General features: G+C 36.1%; 1 protein-coding gene across 2 annotated transcripts; it reads right to left on the bottom strand.

Annotated features, from left to right (window-relative positions):
* Window positions 1-6,448: 6,448 nt before the first annotated feature.
* Window positions 6,449-27,087, bottom strand: SULT1B1 (sulfotransferase family 1B member 1). Of its 2 annotated transcripts, XM_005656511.4 has the most exons (8): window positions 26,901-27,087; window positions 21,883-22,053; window positions 21,476-21,604; window positions 17,333-17,430; window positions 15,177-15,303; window positions 14,473-14,567; window positions 10,972-11,152; window positions 6,449-8,308 (listed from the first exon to the last, which is right to left on the bottom strand). In XM_005656511.4, the coding sequence occupies exons 2-8, from the start codon at window positions 22,028-22,030 to the stop codon at window positions 8,196-8,198; spliced, it is 891 nt and encodes a 296-aa protein (XP_005656568.2). In that variant the 5' UTR covers window positions 22,031-22,053; window positions 26,901-27,087; the 3' UTR covers window positions 6,449-8,195. The 2 variants fall into 2 exon arrangements, with proteins under 2 accessions (XP_005656568.2, XP_084828564.1); XM_084972438.1 differs by having other exon boundaries at window positions 21,883-26,973.
* Between the last annotated feature and the right edge of the window lie 206 nt (window positions 27,088-27,293).

Consider the following 27,293-nt stretch of genomic DNA (forward strand, 5'->3'; position numbering starts at 1 on the left):
GAGATACAAGATATAAAACTTAAACAAGAAGAGATGCAAAATACAATAACTGAAATAAAAAATTCACTAGAAGCAGCTAACAGCAGAATACAGGAGGCAGAAGACCAAATAAGCGAGGTGGAGGACAGATTAGAAGACATTACGGATGCAGAACAGAAAAGAGAAAAATATTGAAAACAAATGAAGAGAGTCTCAGAGAACTCTGGGACAATGTTAAATGCACCAACATCCGTGTTATAGGGGTGCCAGAAGGAGAAGAGAGAGAGAAGAAGACAGAAAAAATATTCCAAGAGATAATAGCTGAAAACTTCCCTAACATAGGAAAGAAACCACTCACTCAAATCCAGGAAGTGCAATGAGTACTATGTAAAATAAACTCAAGGAGGAATACTCAAAGACACATATTAATTGAACTAACCAAAATTAAAGACAAAGAGAAAATCTTGAAAGCAGCTAGGGAAAAGAAACAAGCAACATACAAGGTTATCAGCAGATTTTTCAGCAGAAACTCTGCAGGCCAGAAGGGAGTGGCATGATATACTTAACGTGATGAAAGGAAAAAACCTCCAACCAAGAATACTCTACCCAGCAAGGCTCTCATTCAGATTTGAAGGAGAAATCAAAACCTTCTCAGATAAGCAAAAGCTGAGAGAATTCAGCAACACTAAACCAGCCTTACCACAAATACTAAAGGAACTTCTCTAGGCAGGAAAGAAAAGCCCACAACAGGGAACAAAAATTCCACAAATGACAAGGCTCACCAGTAAAGGTATATATACAGTAAAGATATGAAATCATCCATGCACAGTTATACCACCAAAATCAGAAATCATGAGAAGAGGTGGGTACAAATGCGGGACACCAGAGATGAACTTGCAATTAAGAGAACAACAACTTAAAACAATCTCATACACATATAGACTCTTACATCAAAACTTCAGAATAACTGCAAACCAAAAATCTACAATTGATACACAAACAAGGAATCTCTGGAGAAGAAATATATCTCATCGTAAATAAGTGCATAATCCACCATGAAGGGGGTCATTTGACATCATTCTTGGAATGCTGAAGTCTTCTTAGATCTGACTCTGATTTCCTCTCCATCAAAGAATTTATGATAATTATAATTAAATAATGCCACTGTACAATTAAATAATACAGTCTACAATTGTATTATTAATAACCATTTCTCTCCATGGTACAATGTAAAGTCTATAATGTCTTATTTATCACATCACCTAGAATGGTGTAATGCCTTTATTGAAGAATCAATAAGATGGAACAAATTGTGAGGACATATAGAGTTACACTGTCTTTTAACCAATTTATGCATTTTATATATTACTTATTTTCAGAGGGTGTCTTATTTTTGTTATTCTTACCAGTTAAGTTATTCTTTTTATTATGCTATATAAAATATTTAATGGTACGTAAGGCTTTCTTTATAAATTCTTTACACAATTTTAATATAATGTTATTTTTTCAAGAAAAATTGAAATGTAATAGATAATACTAAATAGTAAAGATGAAAGCCATAGAAAATGGCTATTTTTTTTTTAATTTTTTTACAGAACAACATACATATATTAACACACAATTACATTCACACAGATTATTATAACATGGATCTTAAGAAACAGATTAAGTGGCTCCCTCTGGAGAAGTGGAATGGAAAATATGCTGAGACAAAAAGGAAATTTATTCTATACTTTATCCCATTTTCTATGGCTTTCATCTTTACTATTTAGTATTATCTATTACATTTCAATTTTTCTTGAAAAAATAACATTATATTAAAATTGTGTAAAGAATTTATAAAGAAAGCCTTACGTACCATTAAATATTTTATATAGCATAATAAAAAGAATAACTTAACTGGTAAGAATAACAAAAATAAGACACCCTCTGAAAATAAGTAATATATAAAATGCATAAATTGGTTAAAAGACAGTGTAACTCTATATGTCCTCACAATTTGTTCCATCTTATTGATTCTTCAATAAAGGCATTACACCATTCTAGGTGATGTGATAAATAAGACATTATAGACTTTACATTGTACCATGGAGAGAAATGGTTATTAATAATACAATTGTAGACTGTATTATTTAATTGTACAGTGGCATTATTTAATTATAATTATCATAAATTCTTTGATGGAGAGGAAATCAGAGTCAGATCTAAGAAGACTTCAGCATTCCAAGAATGATGTCAAATGACCCCCTTCATGGTGGATTATGCACTTATTTACGATGAGATATATTTCTTCTCCAGAGATTCCTTGTTTGTGTATCAATTGTAGATTTTTGGTTTGCAGTTATTCTGAAGTTTTGATGTAAGAGTCTATATGTGTATGAGATTGTTTTAAGTTGTTGTTCTCTTAATTGCAAGTTCATCTCTGGTGTCCCGCATTTGTACCCACCTCTTCTCATGATTTCTGATTTTGGTGGTATAACTGTGCATGGATGATTTCATATCTTTACTGTATATATACCTTTACTGGTGAGCCTTGTCATTTGTGGAATTTTTGTTCCCTGTTGTGGGCTTTTCTTTCCTGCCTAGAGAAGTTCCTTTAGTATTTGTGGTAAGGCTGGTTTAGTGTTGCTGAATTCTCTCAGCTTTTGCTTATCTGAGAAGGTTTTGATTTCTCCTTCAAATCTGAATGAGAGCCTTGCTGGGTAGAGTATTCTTGGTTGGAGGTTTTTTCCTTTCATCACGTTAAGTATATCATGCCACTCCCTTCTGGCCTGCAGAGTTTCTGCTGAAAAATCTGCTGATAACCTTGTATGTTGCTTGTTTCTTTTCCCTAGCTGCTTTCAAGATTTTCTCTTTGTCTTTAATTTTGGTTAGTTCAATTAATATGTGTCTTTGAGTATTCCTCCTTGAGTTTATTTTACATAGTACTCATTGCACTTCCTGGATTTGAGTGAGTGGTTTCTTTCCTATGTTAGGGAAGTTTTCAGCTATTATCTCTTGGAATATTTTTTCTGTCTTCTTCTCTCTCTCTTCTCCTTCTGGCACCCCTATAACACGGATGTTGGTGCATTTAACATTGTCCCAGAGTTCTCTGAGACTCTCTTCATTTGTTTTCAATATTTTTCTCTTTTCTGTTCTGCATCCGTAATGTCTTCTAATCTGTCCTCCACCTCGCTTATTTGGTCTTCTGCCTCCTGTATTCTGCTGTTAGCTGCTTCTAGTGAATTTTTTATTTCAGTTATTGTATTTTGCATCTCTTCTTGTTTAAGTTTTATATCTTGTATCTCTTTGGTCAGTGTTTCCTGTAAGTTATCCATTTTTGCCTCCGGTTTATTTCCAATGTCTTGCATCATCTTCAGCATTGACAGTCTAAAGTCTTTTTCCTGGAGGCTGAGAATGTCCTTATTGCTTAGCTGATTTTCTGGGGTTTTTCCTTTCTCCCTCATCTGAGTTATAGTTCTCCGTCATTTCGTTTTTATAGGTTTTTGGTATGGTGACCTTTTTATAGATAATAGAGTTGTAGCCTCTCTTACTTCTGGTGTCTACCCCCCTTGTGGCTGAAGTCAGTATGGGGGGCTTGCTGTAGGCTTCCTGATGGGAGGGACTGATGCCTGCCCACTGGTAGGTGGAGCCGATTCTAATCCCTCTGGTGGGTGGGGCTTAGTCTCGATGGGATTAGGGGCTGCTGTGTGTCTGAGGCTCTTTAGGTAGCCTGTTTACTGAGGGGTGGGGCTGTGATCCCACCTGGATTGTTGTTTGCCCTGGGGCTTCTCAGCACTGACTGACGGGTGGGGCCAGATTTTCCCAAAATGGCCACCTCCAGAGAAAGGCATACTGCTGAATATTCCTGAGAGCTTTGCTTTCAATGTCCATCCCTCACAACAAGCCACATTCACCCCTGTTTTGCCATGATGTCCTCCAAGAACCGCAGTCAAGTTTGAACTAGGTTCCTGTGGAGACCTCCTCTGCCCTGGGACCCAGTGCATGTGAAAGTCTGTGTGTGCCTTTTAAGAATGGGGTCTCCATTTCCCCCAGTCCTGCGGCGCTCCTGCGCACAAGCCCCCCTGGCCTTCAATGCCAGATGCTCCAGGGGCTCTTTCTCCCAGTGCCAGACCCCAGCATGTGTGGGTTTGATGTGGGGCTCAGAACTCTCACTCCTGTAGGTGAGTCTCTGTGAGCCAGTTAGTTTTCAGTCTGGGGAGCTTCCCACCCGGGAGGTATGGGGTGGTTTATATCACGAAATCACCTCTCCTACCTGTGGATGTGGCCTCCTTTTTTTCTTCTGGAGTAGGGTATGGTTTTCTGGTCCATTTGGGTGGAGATTGCTCAGTCTTTAGTTGTGAATTTTGTTGTTTTTAGGAGAGAAGTTGAGCTCCAGTCCTTCTAGTCCACCATCTTAATCCCAGAATCTCAGACATTTAGTTTATAATTCTAAAAATTCTGGAAGGAAGCTATGATATTGAGGATGCTTGTGAATAACTCAAGAATTCTACTCTTTGTCTGAAGTGACAACTATTTTTCACTGTTCTTTTTTTTTTACCTGAACTAGTCAAACTATACATATATTATGTATACACACAATACCTATATATATATTTAATTGAAGTATAATTGATTTGCAATGTAGTATCAGATTTGCAATGTTGTGTCAGCAGGTTGACATATTCTCTTTTTATGGTATTTTCCATTATGGTTATTCAGGATATTGGATATAATTCCCTTGGCTATATATTAGGACCTTGTTGTTCATTTATTTTATGTGTAGAAGTTTGTATCTAATAATCTTCATTACTCTTAAAACAAAGAGTAAAATAGTAATACAAATAAATCTGATTTAACTGTATGGCAGTAAGTACTGATATTATCAATAAATTTAAATGGCAGATTTAATTTGCTATTGAACCCCAAAGTTTCAAAGAAAATTTATGCGAAGTGTGCAAGAAAAACATTTTATCAGAAATATTGAATTGGAAACAGTATATATCAATTCCCATTTTCTTTCTTTTCCCCAATTTTTTGGTTTTCAGGTTAAATACTTTGCCTTTCAGTGAAAATATTGAAGCAATAATTAAAAATATTATGATGTCTTGGTAAATTCATTTTAACATCTTTCTCAGAATTGAGATAAATTACAATTCTATTTACTGAGTGGAAAATTCTTTTGAATATCAGTGGCTTTCAATTATTTTCTTTTAGCAAATAACAAAGATGGAGGGTCTAGTAGAGTTTCCATCCAATTGGTCATTAGCATTTTTTTATGATCTTGATAATTTTTGATATCTGAGTTTTGTCAAAAGTAATTTAAAGTATTAAGTGACACTGGAAAACATAAGTCCTATTATTTTATTTACACTATTTTTTTCTGACACTTATAGCAATAAAAAATTAAACAGAGCTAGAAATGATGCTGAATTCTGTATGGGTTTATCAATGTGTAATTATAGCTGGGTTTAAGAACTAATTGAAACAGGAAGAGATCAAGACGGCATAGTAAGAGGATGTGGAACTCATCTCCCCTCATGAACACATTAAAAATAAGTTATAGGAGCTCCTACTGTGGCACAACAGGACTGGCAGTATATTGGGAGTGCTAGGATGTGGGTTAGACCCTGGCCTGGCACAATGGATTAAGAATCTGGCATTGTTGCAGCTGTGGTTTAGTTCCCAGCCTGTGGCATGGATCTGATCCCTGGCCCAGGAACTCTGTATGCCATGGGGCAGCCAAAACAACAGCAACAACAAAAAAACACCCACCTGTGAAACAATTCTCACTGAAACTAACAGGAGACTGGTAAGAAAGATCATTGCATATCCAAGATTGTAAGAAAGATCTATATGGAATCATATAAAAAGGGAAGAGTAGAGATAATGTCAAGACCTATGCCCCTAGGAGGGGACTCAGAGAAAAAGGGAGATTACATGGGCAGAGACCCTCCCTAGGGAGTAAGTGGTTCAAGGAACAGATTGGATGCCCCAGCCCTTGGGTTCAACATTGGAAGACAAGTCCCTTTGGTTGGTTGAAGGAATGATGGGACAAACAGAACTGTGGCAAGCTTGGACTCCATTCATAAGGAGCATGCACATGCTTGCTTAAAGCTGAAACAGGGCAGAGAGGGCAGATTGTAACTGTGTGGATAGCTGGCCAGGGTATGAAAGTTCCCAGGCTAGGGGTTGAATTGGAGCTGTAGCTGCCGGCCTACATCACAGTCACAGCAATGCGGGATCTGAGGCACGTCTGCTACCTATACCACAGCTCATGGCAACACCATATCCTTAGCCCCTTGAGCAAGGCCGGGGATCAAGCCAACATCTTCATGAATGCTAGTTGAGTTCATTACCACTGAGCCACAGTGGGAACTCCCATATTTTAATGTATTTAAATGGAGTACAGTCTATTAATAAATTGACACCATTATTGCCAAAACTTGGGCTCTGTCCACTGGTGCTGAATAGAAACACAGAGACAGAGTTTTGGGTTAAGAAGAAAAAAAATAGCTTTATTGTTTGCCCAACAAACGATGCCACAACAGGCTAATGCCTTAAAGACTGTGCCCTCATTTAGGGAAGAATAGGAAGTGATTTTATAGTTTTCAAGTAGAAAATAGAGCCACAGATAAGGATCAGGTTAGATGCAAGCTTGCATTCTTCTTCAAAGTTAGTATTTAGTGGCCCTGGGACTGGTGCTGGTGGTCCTAGAATGAAGAATGCTTCATAACATCTTTCATTCATTGGAGTTTTATTTCTGCAGAAGAAATAAAATATACATATATATATATACACACACACACACACACACACACACACACACGTGTGTGTGTGTGTGTGTGTGTGTGTGTGTGTGTGTATTTTAATGTGCATTACTTGAGAAGGAAGCAGGACCCTGCCCTAAGGCTGCACTGTTGTCTCTTGACTGCTCCTCCCTGGTCTCTGCATCCCCTCCCTTCCCTGACTAGCAACTGCTAGAACATGCTCTTTGGAATTCAGGGAAGTTCATGGAGGCTGAATGAGGATTATTTCCTAAAAATAAGAATTGGGGGACACAGAAAGGCTTCCATGCCCAGGAGCCCCACAGGGCCCTGCTTGGTTCACTATGTTGTACACCTTAAGCTGATATAATATTGTAAATCGACTATAGTTTAGTTAAAAATAAAATGCTCATGAATCTTATTAAATGAGGCATTTTCTGTAAAAGTTTGCCTTACAATTTGTAATCACTTACTGAAAGACTTCCCTTCCAAGGAAGCATCTATCAAGGCTCCCAGCCCATAGACATAAGTGTGGAAGAGTAGGCAGGAGGGACATTGGGTCTGGAAGAGGTAGTGGAGATTCAGCCTAGATAGTCTCTCACGGGCAGTTGATTGGGAGGGTTTTATGGGTTGCTATGATCATATTTGAGGTACTGAATGTGCTATTGAGGGACCCACTTCTGTCCAGACACAAGATGAAGAAACTGAAGTTCCCAAATGGTAACCATGTCATGGCAATAGGCAATTCTCAGGAATTCAGAAGAAGCTGTTGAATTTTGAAAGGACTCTCCATAGGAAATAGGTTCCAGGCCTCAGACCAGGGCCTCAGAGCAGAGCTCCTATTACCAGAGAAGAGCCTTAGGGAGAATAAAGAAAACCTTTCATTTTGGAGACTTGACAATTACATACTCAGAAATCAGAAGTTTGGGATACACAAAAATTAGGCATAGAAACAACATTCCCCAAATCTGAACCACATTATCTGAAACATGAATCATATAATTCAAAGAGAGACACTGCAAAATGAGCTATGACTCAGGGAACAAAGTGAAATCCAGAAGACAGCAGTGGAACAGAGTGTCCGGGTCAAGTGTTCAGAAAAGGGAAATTAGGGCAGAGCTAGGAAATGTGGTGCCAGTGTGAAAGCAGCACTTCTGGGGCCATGTTAATGGGAAATTGAACTTAATTCTAAACCTTAATGTATAGAGATTAAGTAGGGAACTTTCTCTTTTGTCAGTACAAGTCTAGGAAAAGGTCGGAATAGCCTACCAAAAGGTAAAAATTGGTCCTAATTTTAGGGAATTTGGAAGCTCAGGGTGAATGAAGACCTGATTAACAACACTAAAAATTACAAGTTTTAAAAGTACATTTTTTTCTTTTATAAAACCATTTGATTGTCCAAGTCATAACTGCCCCTGTTTCAACAAAATGCAGGCAGGTTTCTTTTCTTCACATTTTCAGTTTAGGTTGTTAAATCTCTGTGCAGAATTGGAGTTCAATTTCAGACATTTCCTTTTTATAGATAGCATCAAATTTCTCATTTTGGGCCACTGTGAAGTAATTCTTCCAGTCACCTGCAGTCCCTAAAAATTATAAATATGAAAATACATGAATGAATAAAATATTTCCATTGCGAAGGAAAAACTAATTTATACAAAAAGAAAAGATGGAAAGAGTTTATAGAAAGGCTTTCCTTATATGTGCATACTTTAAAAGGACATTTCTTCTTTATTGGTAATTACTCCCATCTGTAACTAAACAGAGTCCGTCTTTTACAGATACATGCTGAGAAGGGTTAATTTGCTGGCTTAAATTTATGAGCTGCACAAGTTTCCTGAAATAGATTCTTTTAGTGTTTCTAATTGTGCTGGGTCATCGGGTTACCCCTGGTCACTGGATCAGTGGCCAAGGATATTTTTTTTATTTCATGAGTTACTTTTGGAAACTATACAAAGGACTGGTCATGAACATAATCAAGCCATGAAAAAGAAAGCTGATAAGTATTATTTTCCAGAAATAATAAACAAGGATGTTATCATATTTTGAAGATACTTGTGTGCCCTGAATTCACTAAACTTATATCTTATTTTAATTTTGGAGGAAAAGAATAGTAGTACACTCAAATATATAACATCCCTGAATAATTTTTTTTAATGGTCATACCATTAAAAATTTTTGATCAAAAAAAATAGTAAATGCTCATATATCTTTACAGTAATCCTCCCTCAAAACTTATGATATAGGTGTTGTTACTTTCTCTGCTTTGTCAGTGATGTAACCAGAACACTGGTGGATTTAATAATGAATGCAAAGTCAAGGATTCAGAGAGTGGCACAGCCTGGATAAATCCCAGATTAATCTGACCACAAAGGATACGTTCTTCACCACCCCAGAGGAGATGTAAAGTCTGTCACTCTTGTGTACTCTTTGCCTTTGACTTTGGAGAAAACATGGACTCCAGATTGAGCTTGTCTCTATACCCTAATGGGATATCATCTGATGGTATCAATTTTCATATAACTGGGGATAAAACACCCCTGGAATTTATATTCAATGACGTGGCATAATGAGACTTTGCCTTAATGAAAGAGCTTTTTTGTCTCTAATTCTTCCACCAGAAAAATGTGTGTGTGTGTGCGAGCTTACATGCGTGTGTGAGTCTTCTTTGTTTAAATTTGTAATGTGCCATTTAAAATGAAAATTTTTGGAATTCCCACTGTGACTCAGAGGGTTAAGAACTTGACATAGTCTCTGTGATGATACAAGTTCAATCCCTGGCCTCACTCAGTGGGTTAAGGATCTGCCACAAGCTGTGGTATAGGTGATAGATGCAGCTCAGATTCAGTGTTGCTATGGCTGTGGTGTAGGCCTGCAGCTCCCATTCAGGCCCTAACCCAGGAAATTACATATGCTGCAGGTAGGTGTGGCTATAAAAAGAAAAAAAATTTTTACATTTAAAAAAAAAAACGAAAAATTTCCCTTGCCCTCTTCTGTGAGAGATTATTTTTGAAAAGTTAAGGGTAGTGTTTTTGAAAAAAAAAAATTGAAAACACTAGGACTATACTAAGGTAAGAGAAAAATATGTTAGAAAAATTTGTAATCATATAACTCATTCAAAATTGAGGGTTTTGGTGCACATGTTCCTACGCCAAGTATATTCTTAGGCTTGTGTTCACTTCCCAACTGAAAGTTCATCTCTTTCTCTCCAATTTAATAAAGAATACTGGAAACTGAAGGAGGCATTACTAGGTGGCTAATTTCTTAAATTTAAGTTAGTAATTTGCTAAACGTATTATATTTAGCATTAACAACACTTTGGAAAGAAACCACATACAATCAATCACAATGTACAGTATTTGCCTCAACAGAAGTAAAACTGTATTTTGAATGCGAGTGCCATGTTTCTCTGTTGACCTCTTTCTAAGTTAAATTTAGATTCCATGTTTTTTATAATTCAGACAGTATTTTTAAGCAGCAAAAATTTCCCATAGGATAAAAAAATGTCCTGTCTCTTGGTAAGTCCTTCTTAACACATTATCAATGCTTTCTAAAGCTATGGTGTCTTTAAAGTAGATGGTACTGTATTAAATGACATTAATTATTACTGGGGAGAAGAAGGAGGCCTATGCCAGTTTAAACAAAGATTTAAGATTCAGGAATAAAAAGTTTAGAATAACTCAGCAGAACTGACAAAATCACTTTTAGAAGAGTAGTAAATAGGAGGAGAAATATGTTTCAAGTACCACGGTATTCTGATAACATATTTACATGCATTATTTCCTTTGATAATTTCCAATCTAATTCAGTAACTGTTTTGTGGTAAGTATTTTTAGTGAGCTTATTTTACAGATGAAGAAATTGATGCTGGAGTTCCTGCTGTGGCTCACTGGAAATGAATCTAACTAGCATCCATGAGGATACAGGTTTGATCCCTGGCCTCGCTCAGTGGGTTAAGGATCTGGCATTGCCATGAGCTGTGGTGTGGGTTGCAGATGCAGCTTGGATCTGGCATTGCTGTGACTGTGGGCTAGGCCAGTGGCTGCGGCTCTGATTTGACCCCTAGCCTGGGAACCTCCATATGCTGTAGGTGCGGCCCAAAAAAAAAAAAAAAGAAAAGAAAAGAAAAGGAAAGGAAATTGATGCCAAAACTGGATAAGTAACTTGATAGAGATTGCAAAGCTAATCCTCATTTCAGAGTAGTTCATAAGAAACCAAAAAGAAAAATTAAACTCAGCAAAATATTCACCTTTGCGCATGAAAGGGGATTTGCTGTGATCCATCACTGTGCTGGGTAGATGTGTGTAATTCACCAGAGGGTTGTCCTTCATCATTTCAAATGAAGTATGGTAGATGATCTTATCCAAGATTTCATCATTCATGTTCTTCTCTAGAAATCTAACCATCTTCTTAATTTCTTGCTTTGGATTCTATCAGTGAGTAGAGACATACCCAAGAAAATAGTAAACAATAAATCATTGACATAAAAAACTAATCATTAAAATGAAAAAATAATTTATGTATAGAAAAAATAGAATGAAAAATTTTAAATCTAAATCTTATATTTTTAGTTTATTTTCAAAGTGCAAAGAATAAACCTTGGGCTAAATAATAATAGCCTTTAGAGAAAAAAATTATAGCAGTTATTTTAAGCTCAATTTGTAATCAAATTTGAACTGTGAAAGGTTTAGGGATCCAGTAGCTTTATTCTTCCTGACTTTATTTTTCTGTTCTTAACCAAAATTGCTTTCTCATTTCTAGTAATAATACTCAAAAACAAAAATAAATTCAAGGACAACTTTAGGTGTGTTTTCCTTAAAGTATAAATACTGATGAAACATTGCTTGACATAATTTATTAAAAAGAAACTCCAATGAAGGTGCAGAATATATCAAGACCTAAATTATTCATTAGTCATTGAGGGTAAAAAAAATCTGAGACAGAGATCATTTTTTCAGACTCTAAGGACATAATCTTAATATTTATAACTTTTTAGGAATCTAAGCTAAAATCTTCATAGATATGTCTAGAAATATTTTGAAAGGGTAACATCTAAGCTGAGTGTAGAAAAAGTCAGAATTTATCAGGATGCACTGTCTCCAACACTGTTGGAGAGTGAATTTCCAGTAGAGAAAAGAGTTAAAACTTTTGGAGGTTTAGGGTCTCACAGTATATTCAAGAGAGAAAAAAAGTAAAGTGACTAGATTTAGACTTGAGTTGTTTATAGGTGTGGGATGGGTTATGAATCAGAAAAGATGAATTAGGGTAAACCTGAGAATATCCTCGGATGCCCTGATGAAGGATTTGGACAGTATTTTTTATGCAGTAGGGAAGCAATAGCGTTTAATAATGTTTCTGATTAACTCTGTCTGTGTCTGTGTCTGTGTCTGTGTCTGTGTGTGGTGGGGGGAGGTGAATATATGTTTATGTCTTGGTAGGGAGTTCCCTGTAACTGTTTCTTGTATTCTGGTGATATTTTATATATTGGACTTCCAGGAGGGGAGACTGAAGTGGCCACTAAAGGAGTTGTCAGGCCTGAAAAAGAGAGAAAGGTTGGAAATGATGATGGAGAAAAGCCAAAAAAAAAAAAAAAAAAAAAAAAAAAAATTACTAGTGATACTAAAAAGACACACATATGGCCAGGCAAATAAAAATCAATTTCTGTTCAGTATCTAAAGTTTTTGAAGAATAATCTGGTCACTGCCAAAGTATCAGCAATGCTGTTAGTTTTAGAGAACAGTAAAAGTTAAAGCTAAGGGTGCTGGCTCCTATTGAATCTTCCTCTGCTCTCTTTCTCTTTCAGCTCATTAACTGGTAATTTGAGAATTTATGCAGATACTCGTAAACCTGATCTAAATTACTGGACTTCTCTCTGAATTTTGTTCTTGATATGTAATTATAATTTGTTCTATTGTTGTTTTTATATTAAAATGATTTCCATAACATTGTCTAAAAGTGACAATATGATAGAAAAATATTGTCTTTAAGTTTGATGTATGCAGCAGGCTTGCATGGGATTCAAAAATAGCTGGATATTCTTATAGAGTCGATATTGCCAGACTGTAAATTAATTTGAATGAGTTTATTTGAATGAAGCCTTTTCACTGAATAAAAAGAGAAATGTTTGACACAAGAGAGTGTCATGTGGGGAGCCACATGATGCCTGACTCAGAATTTGAATACCAGCCCATCCTAGGAAATGTATTTTTTCATCCTATGAGAAAAGGACTACATATGGAAACTAAAATTACACTTTTCATAAAACTATTAAGAGTTACTTAAGTGTCCAGGAAATAAAAATAGATACTTGGTGCAGAAGGACAATTTTCTCTCTTAGGAAGAATTTACAACTTGATTCTCATTAATCAAATACTCAAGGGTTATCACCACTTTTTAAAAGTGGTTTCATAAAACCACTTTAATTTTACAACTGTATATTGTATTGCCAACAAAGTGTCATAAAATAACAATGATAATGCTTGGACCACAGATTCTCTCTCTGTGCTGCAAACAAGTGTATGGAGGGAAGGAGCCTGGGCAGAGCAGAAAAATTCAAAGGACACATTGATAAGATAGGAGAAATACCCTGAGAATTTCCCAGAAGTACTTGGAGCTAGGGTGATTTTACATAGATAAGGTTTCTGTTATGCAAAGTAGTATTGCTGTCCTCCTAAAACGTTACTGGTCACTCATTCATTCAAGCAGTCACTTATTCATATAACAAGTGATCATGGGCCCCTGTTTATGTGGAGGGTGCTATATTAGGTACTGAGGGTATAATGACAACAAAGATGGATATTGTGCCTCCCATCAAGAATCTGAAAGTCCACAAAGTATCCTCATTTGCATGGCCAGGCTTTCAAAACTAAATGAGCTTGGTTTCCACTTATTTCCCAAGTGTGTGTGTCTGTGTATGTGTGTATTTGGCTAATTTAAGTAAAATAGGCTGAGAATGGGCCTGGGACTTTGTAGTAGTATTTGAACTAATACTAGTTCATACAGGGGACTAGCAGAATGCTTATAAGTCCCTGAACTAAGAGTGAGGAAGCAAGAATGTAAAAGAGAGGGACCCATTTGAAAGATATAGTAAGTAGAACAAGTGAACCAACAAACAGGGTGTTCAGGATATAGTGGAACCATGTTCACCACATGAAAGCAAATAAGGACAATTTACTATCAAGCCTTGAACACTGAATGAACAACCAGACATCATTAACTAAAAGAAAGAATAAAGAAAAGGATTACTTGTTAGAGAGGGAGAAGCAAAGTGAGTTTAGTTTTAAACATGTTAAATTTGAGGGTCATTTTAATAAAAGTGTGTGTTTGAGTTCAGGGTGGAAGTTGAAACGATGCTTTTGGTGGATCTTTAGCACATAAATAGCTTTGGCAACAGTGGGCATGGATATGATCACAAAAATATAGCAGAGCTCAAAAGAAAAATGACTAAATGATGGCAATTCACAGGAAAATCATGACAGTGTGGAAAACTCATTAAATATAGGAGAGAAATTCAAAATGAAAAGGTGTTCAGAAGAAACACGATGTCCTCCTAAAATGGAATAGAAATGCCATTGATTTCACAATTAAAAATTAAATAATGACCTTAGCAAGATTTGGGTAAATAGGCATGGAAAACAGGCAAAGAATCATTTCCTTCTCGACTCCATAGATTCAGTTGAAAAACTATATTAATCCTTTTACTCCAGGATGTAGTTGAAGAATTATCTAGAAGGCATTTCTACAATTTTACCTTTTTCACATCTTCATAGAGTAAGAAAAGTATTGGGTGTTCTTCCTTTTTCTTCCACCAGCTTTTAACATGATTAAACCAGGAACCATAAGCCACTAAAACCAGAGAAACCATAAACATTCATTAAATTAAAGATTTGTCTGTAAACAATAAGTCAAATTGTGCATTTTGTGGAATTTAGTAATCAAGGGAACTGAGACTATGAAACCAATTTAAACAATTACATATAATCAGCCATTTACCATCAGGTTTTTAAAAATATTAAGTACAAAAGAAGCATTTCAAATGAAAATACACCGACCTCCAATAGGTTACCCTTAGACTCACAGAGAAGAAAACTTTTCTTTTATGAAGCACTTGTACCAACAATTTATTTAAGTACTATAAATATATGTATAACTGATCTAACTAATGATCTGGACAAGTTAAACAGTTTCTATTGTGAACAAGAACAGAGAACGGATTTTTGGCAACTGAAAAGAGATTCGAGAATATTTTCTTTAAGCCAGTGTTTAAAATCAGGTTTATAAATTGAATGTCATAGTAAAATATTAGATGAATTTGATTTCATTTTAAATGGTATTTAATGTACTTGTTACTGATTTGGAAAAGTAACTATTTTGAAAGGAAAATTTGTAATGGTTAATAGTATAATGAAAAATAATTCCATACTACTTATTAATTTTAAGACAAGGCCATCCTACCATTTCCAGCCAAGAATTTCTCTAGATATTCTTCCCAGGTTCCTGGAAGAGGTTGCAAATTATTCATTAAGTCAAAATGGTAAAAAGAGACCGCAACATCTTTGGCATTTCGAGCCAAGTAAATGATCTGCAGGGGGAGGATGAAAAAAATCAAATGCATGATATTTTATTTAAGAAAAAAAGTAACATATAGGCATGTAAAACAACAGATTTGAAATCCATGAAATTAAAAACAGGAAAATATTAAGAAAATTAATGAATCGAAAAACTATCTTTTAACAAATCAACAACATGGATAAACATCTAGCATGATGGACAAAATAAATAGAGAAGACACAAATTACTAATATCAAGAAAAAAGTGATATAACAAAAAATGTTGCAGTTATTTAAATAATAGTGAGTATGCAAAGCATCGTATGTCATAAGGGAAATGCAAATTAAAATGACAATGAAACACCACGCCACACTTTTTAGAATGGCCACAATCCAGAATACTGACAGCACTAAGTCCTGGTGAGGGTGTGGACCAGTAGGAACACTTATTCATTGCTAATGGGAATGCAAAGTTGTATAGCCACTTTGTAAGACAATTTAGTAGTTTCTTACAAAACTAAACATACTCTTACCCTATGATCCAGAAATCGCACTACTTAGTACTTACCCAAAAGAACAGAAAAATAAAGTTCACACAAAACATGCAAATGAATCTTTACAGCAGTTCTATTCATAACTGCCAAACTTAGGAGCAACCAAAATGTCCTTCAGTGGGTAAACTGCAGTAGCTCCAGAGAATGGAATATTATTCATCACTAAAAAGAAATGAGCTATCAAGCCATGAAAAGACATGGAAGAATATTAAATTCATATTACTAAGTGAAAGAATACAATCTGAAAAGACTACATACTATAGGAATCTATATGACATTCTGCAAAGGGCAAAACTACGGAGGCAATAAAGAGATCAGTGGTTGCCAGAGTTGTTGGGATGAGGAAAGGATGAATAGGAGGGCACAGAGGATTTGTAGGGCAGTGAAACTGCACTGTGTGATACTATAGAAGTAATACATGTCATCATACATTTGTCCAAATCCATGGAACGAACAAAACCAACCGTAAATCCTAATGTAAATTTGGGATTTTGGAATATAATGATGTGTCCATGTAGGTTCATCACTTGCAAAAATTGTATCACTTTGGTGAGAAGTGAAAGATACTGATGAAGAGGCGTCTATGGATTTGCGGGGGGCAAAGGATAGAAGGGAAATTTCTTTCTTAGGTAGCTGTCGACTTAAAATTGCTTTAAAAATTAATAAACTTTCTGTAAAAAGTAAATGTTACTTTTTCAAAAATGATTATTTGAAATGAAAAAATGTACAAGAATCAGACAAGAATCAGAAGGAAAAAGAAGGAAAGAATAAAAAGGAAATATTAACAACTTTTCCTTACAAACCTCCAACAACTTAGCATTCCTCATCTATGACAAACTAGCAAAAGTCAAATTGTATGAATGGTTTCACAATTAATGAAAAAAATGAAAATCAAATTTAAAAGTTTTCCCCAAAGCAAATATCTAAGATCAAATGTCTCACTGGAGAATTTTACCAAGCAATTAAACAGGAACTGACATCCTTATATTGAGTTTTCAGAGAAGGTTAGACTATCTAGGGACAGCTGGGGAATAACCTCAGCAATATTGTGCTAAGAATCATGTTGCCACAAAGCTTTGGAAAACTTAAGTATGTAGGTTTAGGCTAAAAGATATATATTTTTAATTGAAATGCTTCCTTATATGGCTCGTTCTCCTGGTAATCAATAAACAAAACAGTTGAGCAATTAACTTTACTTACTACGTGAGTGAGAAAGGGATAAGGGTCACATTAAAAAACTGACTTACAGAGTTTCCGTCATGGCTCAGCTGTAACGAACCTGATTCTCATGCATGAGGATGAGTGTTTGATCCCTGGCCTTGCTCAGTGGGTTAGGAATCCAGGGTGAATTAAACTGTGGTGTAGGATCCCATGTTGCTGTGGCTATGGTGTAGGCCAGCAGCTGCAGCTCTGATTTGATCCCTACCCTGGGAACTTCCATGTGCTGTGGGTGTGGCCCTAAAAAAAGAAAAAAACAAAAACAAGCGACTTGCAGTTTAGAGTGTACCTTGCAGTTGTTTTCCAAGAAAGACTTCGGAAGGAGATCAACTGGTAGATGTGTCTTCACAAGCCGGGGTGATGGATTCTTCTCTAATTGTTCTATACCTGGGGAAATTTAGTTTGGTTATAGAGATACTAAATCTCCAAGGAGACTGCATGTCTTAATTTTTTCAAGATATTTTTGAGCAGTATATAATGCTACTAAATTTTGAGCCAATCACAAACATTGTTTATCTGGGTTCTAAGGGCAATATTTTCTAACAATTAAGGGCTTGGTTTCTGTGCTTAGCCTCTTCAGGTACAAATCCTAACTTTGTCACTTTCTCATCATGAAACTTCTGAAAGTATCCCAGAATCTCTGGGCTTCACTTTCTTCACCTCCAGAATAAGGAGTAATAATACCAACCTTAGCAATTTGGAGTTTTATCATATCTATGCACTATTATAAATATTTTTCTGTATGTCAAAGAGATATTGGCAACTAGTAATTCTTACATTGACTATTTTCTTGCATCAGTTATTGTAGTAGACATGATTTCTTTGTAGAGCATCAGATGTTGTATCTACATTTTCATTATTTCCTTTTCAGCTCACATATATTCTATTTATGCAAACTATATTGTAATTAAATTAAAATGTACAATTTTTATTTTTTAATTTTTTTATTTTTATTTTTTATTTTTTCCTTTTTAGGGCCACACCCATGGCATATGGAGGTTCCCATGCTAGGGGCAGAATCAGAGCTACAGCTGCCAGCCTACACCACAGCCATGGCAATGTGGGATCTGAGCCGCATCTGCGACCTACACCACAACTAGGACAATGCTGGATCCTTAACCCACTGAGCAAGGCCAGGTATCGAACCTGCAATCTCATGGTTCCTAGTTGGATTCATTTCTGCTGCACCACAAAGGGAACTCTGAAAATGTGCGATTTTTAGATATTAGCTGAAGTCTCCAAAGTCAAACTAATACATGGTAGAACTTGGTTTCAAACTAAGTCTTTGGACAAGGATATATTGAACTTTCCTGAGACATAAAGTATCCATTTATTTTCTACATTCAGGGTGAGGAGGATGCTAGGGGCCTGGAGTTCATTGTCAGACGAATTAGTCAGTCCGAAGGCACTTTTACGGTAAAGGTACACACAGGGAATTTCTAACATAGACTAGGAAGAGCTGGGTTAACCCTCTTAATTGGTAATTCTTTTAATAGATTTAGTAGCATTTATAATATCCCAGATATATCTGTTAATGATGCCATCTCTTATAGAATTGTCAATCCCTAAAATCTCAATTGTTGTCTTCTCCTGCGGGTTTCACATCTAATAAATCTTAAAGTCCTAGGCTTTTTTTTTTTTTTTCCACAATATTACTTATGTTCAGTCTAATCTCTAGATTATCTTTTTTTTTCTTTTTTTTGTCTTTTTGTCCTTTTAGGGCCATACCTGCAGCGTATGAAGGTTCCCAGGCGGGGGGGAGCTGTAGCTGCCGGCCTATGCCAGAGCCACAGCAACATGGGATCCAAGCCGCATCTGCGACCTACACCACAGCTCATGGCAATGCTGGATTATCAACCCACTGAGCAAGGCCAGGGACCAAACCCGTGTCCTCATGGATGCTAGTCGGGTTCCTTAATCACTGAACCACGACAAGAACTCCCTAGATTATCTATTAATCTTAAATTACCTTCCCATCTTTTGCATCCCAAGACACACCTACCCCAAATGGTATCTAACTCACTCATTCAAAGCAATACCATGCTTCAACTGCTTATAAAAAATTAATTACATGTGCTAAAAAGCCAATCAATTTCTAATAAAATGTCCATTAAAAATGTTCTATATATAGCATTTATTTTTGTCTCATAGTTTATACTTATTTATTTGTTTACTGTTAGTTTCTATGCCTCTTCCCCATCCTCATTCCCACACAAACACTGGAATGGAGATTCCATATGAGTTGGCACATAACCTGTCTTGTTCACCAATGAATTCTCTGTAGAGAACAGTACATAGCACATGATTGTATCAAAACAACCCTTTGGAATTCCTGCTGAGGCACAGTGGGTTAAGAATCTGACTGCAGTGACTTGGGTTGATCCCTGTTCCAGCACAGTGGGTTAAAAGAACTGGGGTTGCTGCAGCTCTGGCGTAAGTCACAGCTGCAGCTTGGATTCAATACCTGGCCATATGCTGTAGTTGCAGCAATTTAAAAGAGGAAAGAGAAGGAGCAGAAGAAGCCCTTAATATCAATGCAGAAGGATTAGAAGACTTAATAAATAGTCATGCAAGAATCCCAGCTAAATTTGAACTTCCAATAAATAACAGATACCTAATATTAAAAGTATCTCCCCTGAAATATTTGAGATATACTAAATAAAAGAGGTATTTATCTGATTTTCAAATTTAATTAGGTATCCAAGATTTTATCTAGAGCCATTAAGGATGCACCTATAAAATTCTGCCAGGTATTTCCTTATGTTTCTACTGACTTAGTAGCTTGCAGCCACTTTACCCAGACTATAGAAATGAGAGATCATAATCTTCCACAATTCACTCTTTCCCAATGGCCATATCATGAAATTTCACATCTGTTTCTTTTATAAAGTTTTCACTGTCTCTTCTTCTTCTTCCCTCTCTTGAATTCACTGAAAGATTTCTCAGCCTTTTCTGTCTTGTGATTGCTTTGCAATGAACCATTTACGTGCACAAATGTGGCTGCTGGGAACATGTAATGTCATCATAAGTATTCACATTCAGGCTCCAGAGTAAACCTGAGAGCCGGTTTACTTTCCTTTACCTTATGAACCTCACCTACTTACTCCCTGGTGATGCTACCTAACCTCACTCCCCACCCCCAAAATCCATCTCTCATCGGTAACCTCTGATTCCCTTGTCTCTGCAAACTTTGACTTTATCATTCTTTCATTTCATGCTTTTCTATGGTTCTGGAATCTTAACTCACCCTTGCACTCATTTTGGTTGCTTGTCCCAGAATAAATGTTTAGTTACAGGCTTTAGCATTTGCTCTCTGACTGCAGGCAACTACGCAGAAGAAATGGTACCCCTGCAGTTGGTGCTTTTCTGCCTGTGGCTGTAACTGCTCCAGTGGAGCAGAGAATATGGAGGGTGCTCTTTAAATTGATAGACACATTCCCCACCATACTACCATCTTCTTATCCCAGGTTTCTTTCAACATTGGAGAGCCAGTCCTCATTTTTGAACCCTTCCCACTTGATTACAGAACACCAGACTCCACTGATTCTCTCTTAGCTCACTGAGCATTTCTTCAGAATTGCAAGCCCTGCATGATCCATTCCTGTGGGGTCTCCAATTGTTTTGCATTTCACTTTTCCCTTCTTTAATTGCTGTTGTTATGAGTGGTGGCAGTTGTTTCTTTAGTCCCTGGACTACACGTTGTCTTGGTCTTTTCTTCTGGATCCTCCTACCTACAACTTCACCTTCCTGAAATATGCTTTCTCTAACTCTGTGCAAAGTTTCAGGTCTCCATTCAGCACTGATATCACTAAATATTCCATCCACTGTAACTCTCCTGTTGTTCTCTTTCATAGAGTCCTATTCGTGGATATGTTAGAGTAGTAAAAGTCATATATTATTAGTTTGTTTACTTATTTAATGTCACAATGTTATTGTAAGTTCCTTGGGACCAGGGCATCTAATTTACCAATCATTTTATATCTAGCCCATAGCACAGTACCTAATTCTTTAGAAGCATTCAATAAACATCTATGGAATGAAAAAATGAATTGTATCAATAATAAATTTTGTTTTTTAAGATGCATTGGGATTTCTTTACTTATTTATTTAATTACAGCAATGTTTTAAGAAATTATTGCTCTAACCTACCAATTCTACGCAACAAAATTCAGTAAAAGACAAGAAATATTTTTTGTTATCAGTGAAAATTTTGGTTGTGTTCTACAACAAAATTCTTTTTATTTTTGGTTATCTTACCTAGATACTCATGCTGTGGACTAAACTAGTTTCTCTGTATGATTTTATTGTTCTGGTGGCAAATTTCCATTTTCTGTTACCAAATCTACTCTGTTTTCTTTGAATAAAAATCGCAATACAATAAGCTCTGTAAATAATATTACAGTATTATAATTCCTAGGTGATTTTAAATTACCTGAAATTCTTAGTCCAGGCACAGCCATTTCCAACATCGGAACTTTAACAGTTATAAAATCTCGCTTACACTTTTCAATATCTCCATCGTTTAGAATCATGTCCAAAATTTCACTTATCCAAGTGGTACCTGTGGCAAAAACCAATGTTTTTTAAAAATACATTTCATCTGAAACTGAAGGAAAAACCCATTGAAGACTGCCATCTTAATACATTCTCTTAAGAACTTAATTCTGCAGTTTCCCTTTCTATGCCCCAAATGCCCATTTTAACATACTCAAAGTAGAGGACTAGACTGACTATTAGGAATACTAGTTTTATTTAGAATATTAATGATTTTGTAGAGAAGGTGTTTTCAGGAAACAAAAGCTGAAATCAGACCCATATTTATCATGCCACAAAACTCACCTGATTTGGGGTAGGTGGCTATCACGATGTCATCTGGCCTGCTTTGGAAATGTTCAACCTTTTCCCAGTTGTCTGCAAAAGCATAGGTGATGGGACAGCCACTGACTGTCCTCAGATCTTTTCTCAGGACGTCTTTTGGGGAAATCATTTTTGTTCCAGATTGTACAAATACTTCATAGAATATTCATAAATCAAATCACGGAGGAGAAAAAGAGGACAAAAACCAGAAACTGAGTAACTAATGCTATTAAGACCGTGCAGATTGACACAGAGGAAACCTGGCCTTTAACACACTGAGCACAAATACAAAGGGCATTTTTATGGGTGTTTAGCTGGAGATTGCAGGAGCAGCAGGTTGGCTCAGTGACAAGCAGAACAAAGGTCTTTAGCAAAAGCTTGAGAAGGAAATGCAACAGTGCATCTTACTCTGAATTAAAAAATCACATTTCACAGAAAAATGCTAAAAAATATCTGAATCTAAAGCAAAATAAATCTATCACTTATCCATACACTTCAGTTGTACCTCAATTTTTTTTTCATATAGAAGTCTATTGTCTTTCTCCTTGGTTCTTCGGTTTATAAGTGCATTTGTTTTCTCTGTCTGCTTCTAAGATATTCTTCTTTATTACCAGTTTCAAGCAATTAAATTATAAAGTTTCTTGGTGTGTTTACAGTCATGGGTTTGTGTGTGTGCTGTGCTTCAAGTTTATTCTGAGAATTATGGCTTTACAGTCCTTATTTCTTCAAATACTTTTTTTCCTGTCTCTCTCTTTCTTAAGAGACTTTGGGCCACATAAAGTTGTACACAGCTCACATGTTCTATTCATTTTTTTTTAATCACTTTTTCTCTCTTTGATTTTCATTTTTGGATACTATCTATGATATTCCTTTGTGTTCACTAACTTTTTCTTTTGCAATGTGTAATCTAATGTTAATCCCATCCACTGCATTTTTTTCTCAGACATTGAAATTTTCAACCGTAGAAGATTATTTTGGGGGTGATTATAATATTAACGTACACAACCAGATGAATAAAGTTCAAATTAATAACAAGCTAAATTACATACTATCTTAGACTTATATTACCTCTAGTAAAATAGCCACAACTAAATATCAAAGACTGCCAACCTATGATTGGCAAATTGATTGATATATATATTTTTATCACGCAAATACTTCATAAGTAATTTGATGATTCCAGGTTCCTTGAAGGTGCTTTAAACGGTTATTTCATTTATTAAGCTTTCACAGGGCAACTTGTATAATGAGAGCTATAGACAAAATTACTAATATAAAAGCTAGCTGCTACTTCAATTCATATGCTTAAATTGATCTGTAAACTATTGATTAGGAAAAACATGCTGCTGTAACATCTAATTTTTAGAGATAACTCCTCCATACCCTGCCACTCCCCCCTTCAGATCCCATAGAAAAGTCTAAAAGAGAGAAATATGGACAAATGTTTCTACATTTCACATTACAAGAAATGCATTACATGTCATATTTTATTATCTCATAATTAACGGGTATAGGTAGAAAAATGTTTTTTAATTTCCCCAGTAAAAATGTGTTGTTAAATAATAGAGCATTCTTAAAATATATGACATCTTATGCTATAAATACAATGAAAATAATTTGACTCTTGCATCTTCCTTACTGCTCATGGAGTAAAGGACCTGGGTACTCAAAAGCCTAGAAAAGATTATATTTATGGAAGAGCAGACTTTCAGCACAGACTAGACACAAAAGGCATTAGAACAAGCAAGATCCAAAGGCAAGGATGCCAATGAGAGCTGGGTGGCCCTGGGCATTTAGGAAAATCATATTAAATATTCCATATTAAATGGTTTGTTCTCTAATCTTCTCAATTATCCTCTATTTTTGGTAAAATATCTGGTTTCTTTAATAGTCTCTTATTAGTGCAGCGGCAGGTTATAGTAGAAAAAAATTCTCCAGCAGGAATTACTTTGGAACATGTCAGCAGCCTCAAGAAGGGAATAAATAATGTGATTAGTCAAGAACTTAGCAGAGCAGGAAGTGGAAAGGAGTGAAATCAAGTATGTAACACTGTACTTGGAATAAAGTAGATATGGAATGAACTGAATAAGGAAATGAATCAACGATGAGAACTGCACTTCCCATCCAGAATGTTCTAAGATCTTAGGGATAGTATTGCTTCTGGGAGTAAGTGACAGAAGCCAACATAACATATTCAGATATTAGATTTGAGTTTCACATTATAAATGAGATAGTTTAAATCAAATATGTTCTATTAACTAACCCAAAAAATGCTACTTCCCAGTTATACAAAAGTAAATATCAATCCCAATCCTCATTTGAACATTTGTATATTCTGAATTAACTGAGAAAAATAAGTGAGGCTCTCTTTCTCTCTTTGTCCTCTTTGGCTTGAGAGTGTTAAAATATATATATATATATTGCCAAACCCTTAGCATGTTGAATTTCTGTAGCCAGGGATCAAACCTGTGCCACAGCAGTGACCTGAGCCACAGAGTGACAATACTGGATCCTTAACCTGCTGAGCCACCAGGGAACTCCAGAGATTCTAAAATTTGTAGGAATATAACTCCATTTACCAACTCTTACTACACATAGAGATTATTACAAGACAAATGAATATTGAGGACTCAGATTTATTTTCTATACTGTCTACTACAAATCACATAGGAAAATTTGTTCCCCATAGCATAGGTGGTTAACATTTTGTTATACATTTATAACATCATTCCTGGTGCCATGCAATTCATGTCTTAACTTACCCTTTTCATTCTTTATTTATTCATTTTAATTTAACTTGTGCTATTGTTTTATATTTATATAATTGATTCATAACTCTTATTTGATTCATAACTCTTATTTAAATACAGTCTATGTGCAAGCACCATGTATAATTGTCATCACTTGAGAGCTCCCACTGTGGCACAGCAGAAACAAATCCAACTAGTATCCATGAGGAGGTGGGCTCAAACCCTGGCCTTGCTCAGTGGGTTGGGGATCTGGCATTGCCATGAGCTATGGTATAGTTTGCAGAGGTGGCTCAGATCCCATGTTTCTGTGGCTGTGGCGTAGTCCGGCAGCTGTAGCTCCAATTTGACCCCTAGCCTGGGAACTTCTGTATGCCACGGGTGTGGCCCTAAAAAGCAGAATCTCAAAGCCCAGTCCAGAATCAGAATCTATATATACTTTTTTAACTCAATGAATTTTATTACATTTATAGTTATACAATGATCATCACAACCCAATTTTATAGCATTTCCATGCAGAACCTATATTTTAATAAAATCCCCAAGTAATTTACATTTGCAAAAAACGTGGGAAGCATGATTTTAAACCACTTTTAATCTACTCTCTAACACTATATGGTGTATATAAATGTTTATTCAAAATGAATTAAGAGCCTTCTTGAAAATAAATTGTTGTGATTTTGCTTAATATATATTGTCTCCAATCATTACCTGCCCTGATAATGTCTTACTTTCATTCTGTAGGTGAGATTAGGAAACAGTCTCAGGGAATCTGCTCAGATACCCAGCAGGTGAGTGTGTGTCTCAGACCTCAGTTTTCCCAGTGCTGCTCACTTGGTCATATTGCAAGTTTATGTGGGTGGGCCCAACCAGAGTCAAAGATCTTCCTGATTTATCTCATGCAATTAAGGATGTTCAGTTTGCAGGGTTTTTTTTTTTTTTTTTTGGACAAAGCAAAATTCTCTCTGACAAAAAGCTTTAACTCCTCATGCTTCAAAAATGTTGTCAGAGAAGGATGGTATGAGTAACAAGCTGATGCTGAATATAATCACATCTGGAAGTGGGTGTAACCAAATCAGAACCTAAGAGTCTCAGTCTTGGATTAGAATTGCCTCATCCTGACCAGTACAGGATGATGAGTTTAGAATTATTTGAGAAGATAGATTCAGGGGAAAGGGCCTGAAGACATAAGAAAACCAATGTTTTTAAGGTACTTCAGAAGACAGTTTATGAATGATATTTACTTTAAAACATAAAAATTGATTCCCAAATATCTTTTAATCTTACCAGAAAGTGCCAAGAAATTTTATGTGGTTATACATTATACTCTACATGATACTACAAATCTTCCTAGTTTAGTCGAGCCATAAGCTAAAAATTAAAATGTCTAAAATTGGCTTTATTTATTTTATTTTTGGCTACTCCTAGGGCCTGCAGAATTTCCCAAGCTGGGGATCAAACCAGCACCACAGCAGTGACAACACCAGATCCTTAACCTGCTGGGGAAGGGAAGTCCCTAAAATTGCTTTAAAAAAAATTAATGGAAAAAAAGAGAAAAATGGAAAACAGTGCTCCTCTTAGGAGAAACTGAGTGATCTGACACTAAAAGCGAACGGTTCTTTTTTTCCCCTGGGGTAAATTTAACTTAACGAATTTTATTACATTAATAGTTGTACAATGATCATCACAATATGAATTTTATAACATTTCTGTACCTAACCCCCAGCCCATTCCCCCACCCCCCAAACTGTCTCCTTTGGAATGGTTCTTTTAATGAGAAAAGAATGTCTTCCATTTATTTCACCCTAACAAAGTACAACTCTCTTGGTCCACATCAAACTCTAGGTACTGCAATAAATGAATTAAATATCATGTTCTATGCTCTGGAGAGCACCAGTGTGTGTAAGCCCGTGTGTGTGTATGGGTGGAGGTTAAATGGGAACAGAGAAGTGAGAACTTAAAGAGGATTCCTTTTTCTCTTAGAGGTTTACAGCTTCATGTGAAGACCCCCAATTCTGGCATGCGTCAGAAGAATCCCACTGAACCCAGAAACTTAAAGGTGATCACTGAAAGCCTAAGAGATTCTGCACAAAATAAACAACAATCCTGAGTTTCCTGTGGGGAAATTACAGTTAAACAAAAACATTCCAGGGATAAACATGTGTTAAAAAATAAAAATCATTCAAGGAGCTCAATGCTCTGTGGATGCAAGATCCAAACCTAGAGAAAAGATATTTGAAAAGAAAACTTTACCTCACGATTTAATTCCTTCTTCGGTTTTCAGTTTCAGTTGGTAGTGCAGCTGCTGAAAGGAACCCTGGGTACTGGTGGTAGTCCTGGAAGGGCAGGGCAACATGAGTTCAGGAAGGCCACTCCTGCGTCTGGGAAAGGATACATTTGTATGAGTTGCGTGTTGTACTTAGTGACTTCACAGACTGTTGAGATATAAAAGTTTGAGCTACACACACAAAGGCAAGGCCTGCTGTTTCAACAGCTGGAAAAGCCAAGATGCTCTGTGAAGGAAATGAATCAGGGCGTCAGCCAAAAGTAAGCAAAGTCAGAGATTACCTAGATTTAAAGGTTCCCACATGGCTTCAAAGGGACTGAAATGCAGTGCGAGAAAATCTGAAGGGTTAGTGGATGGAA

This window comes from Sus scrofa, chromosome 8 (assembly GCF_054392235.1).
Source record: "Sus scrofa isolate SSC_HxYL_T2T_F1_AM1 chromosome 8, Sscrofa_HxYL_maternal_Yorkshire_Landrace_v2.0, whole genome shotgun sequence".
In the NCBI taxonomy this organism is placed as follows: Eukaryota; Metazoa; Chordata; class Mammalia; order Artiodactyla; family Suidae; genus Sus; species Sus scrofa.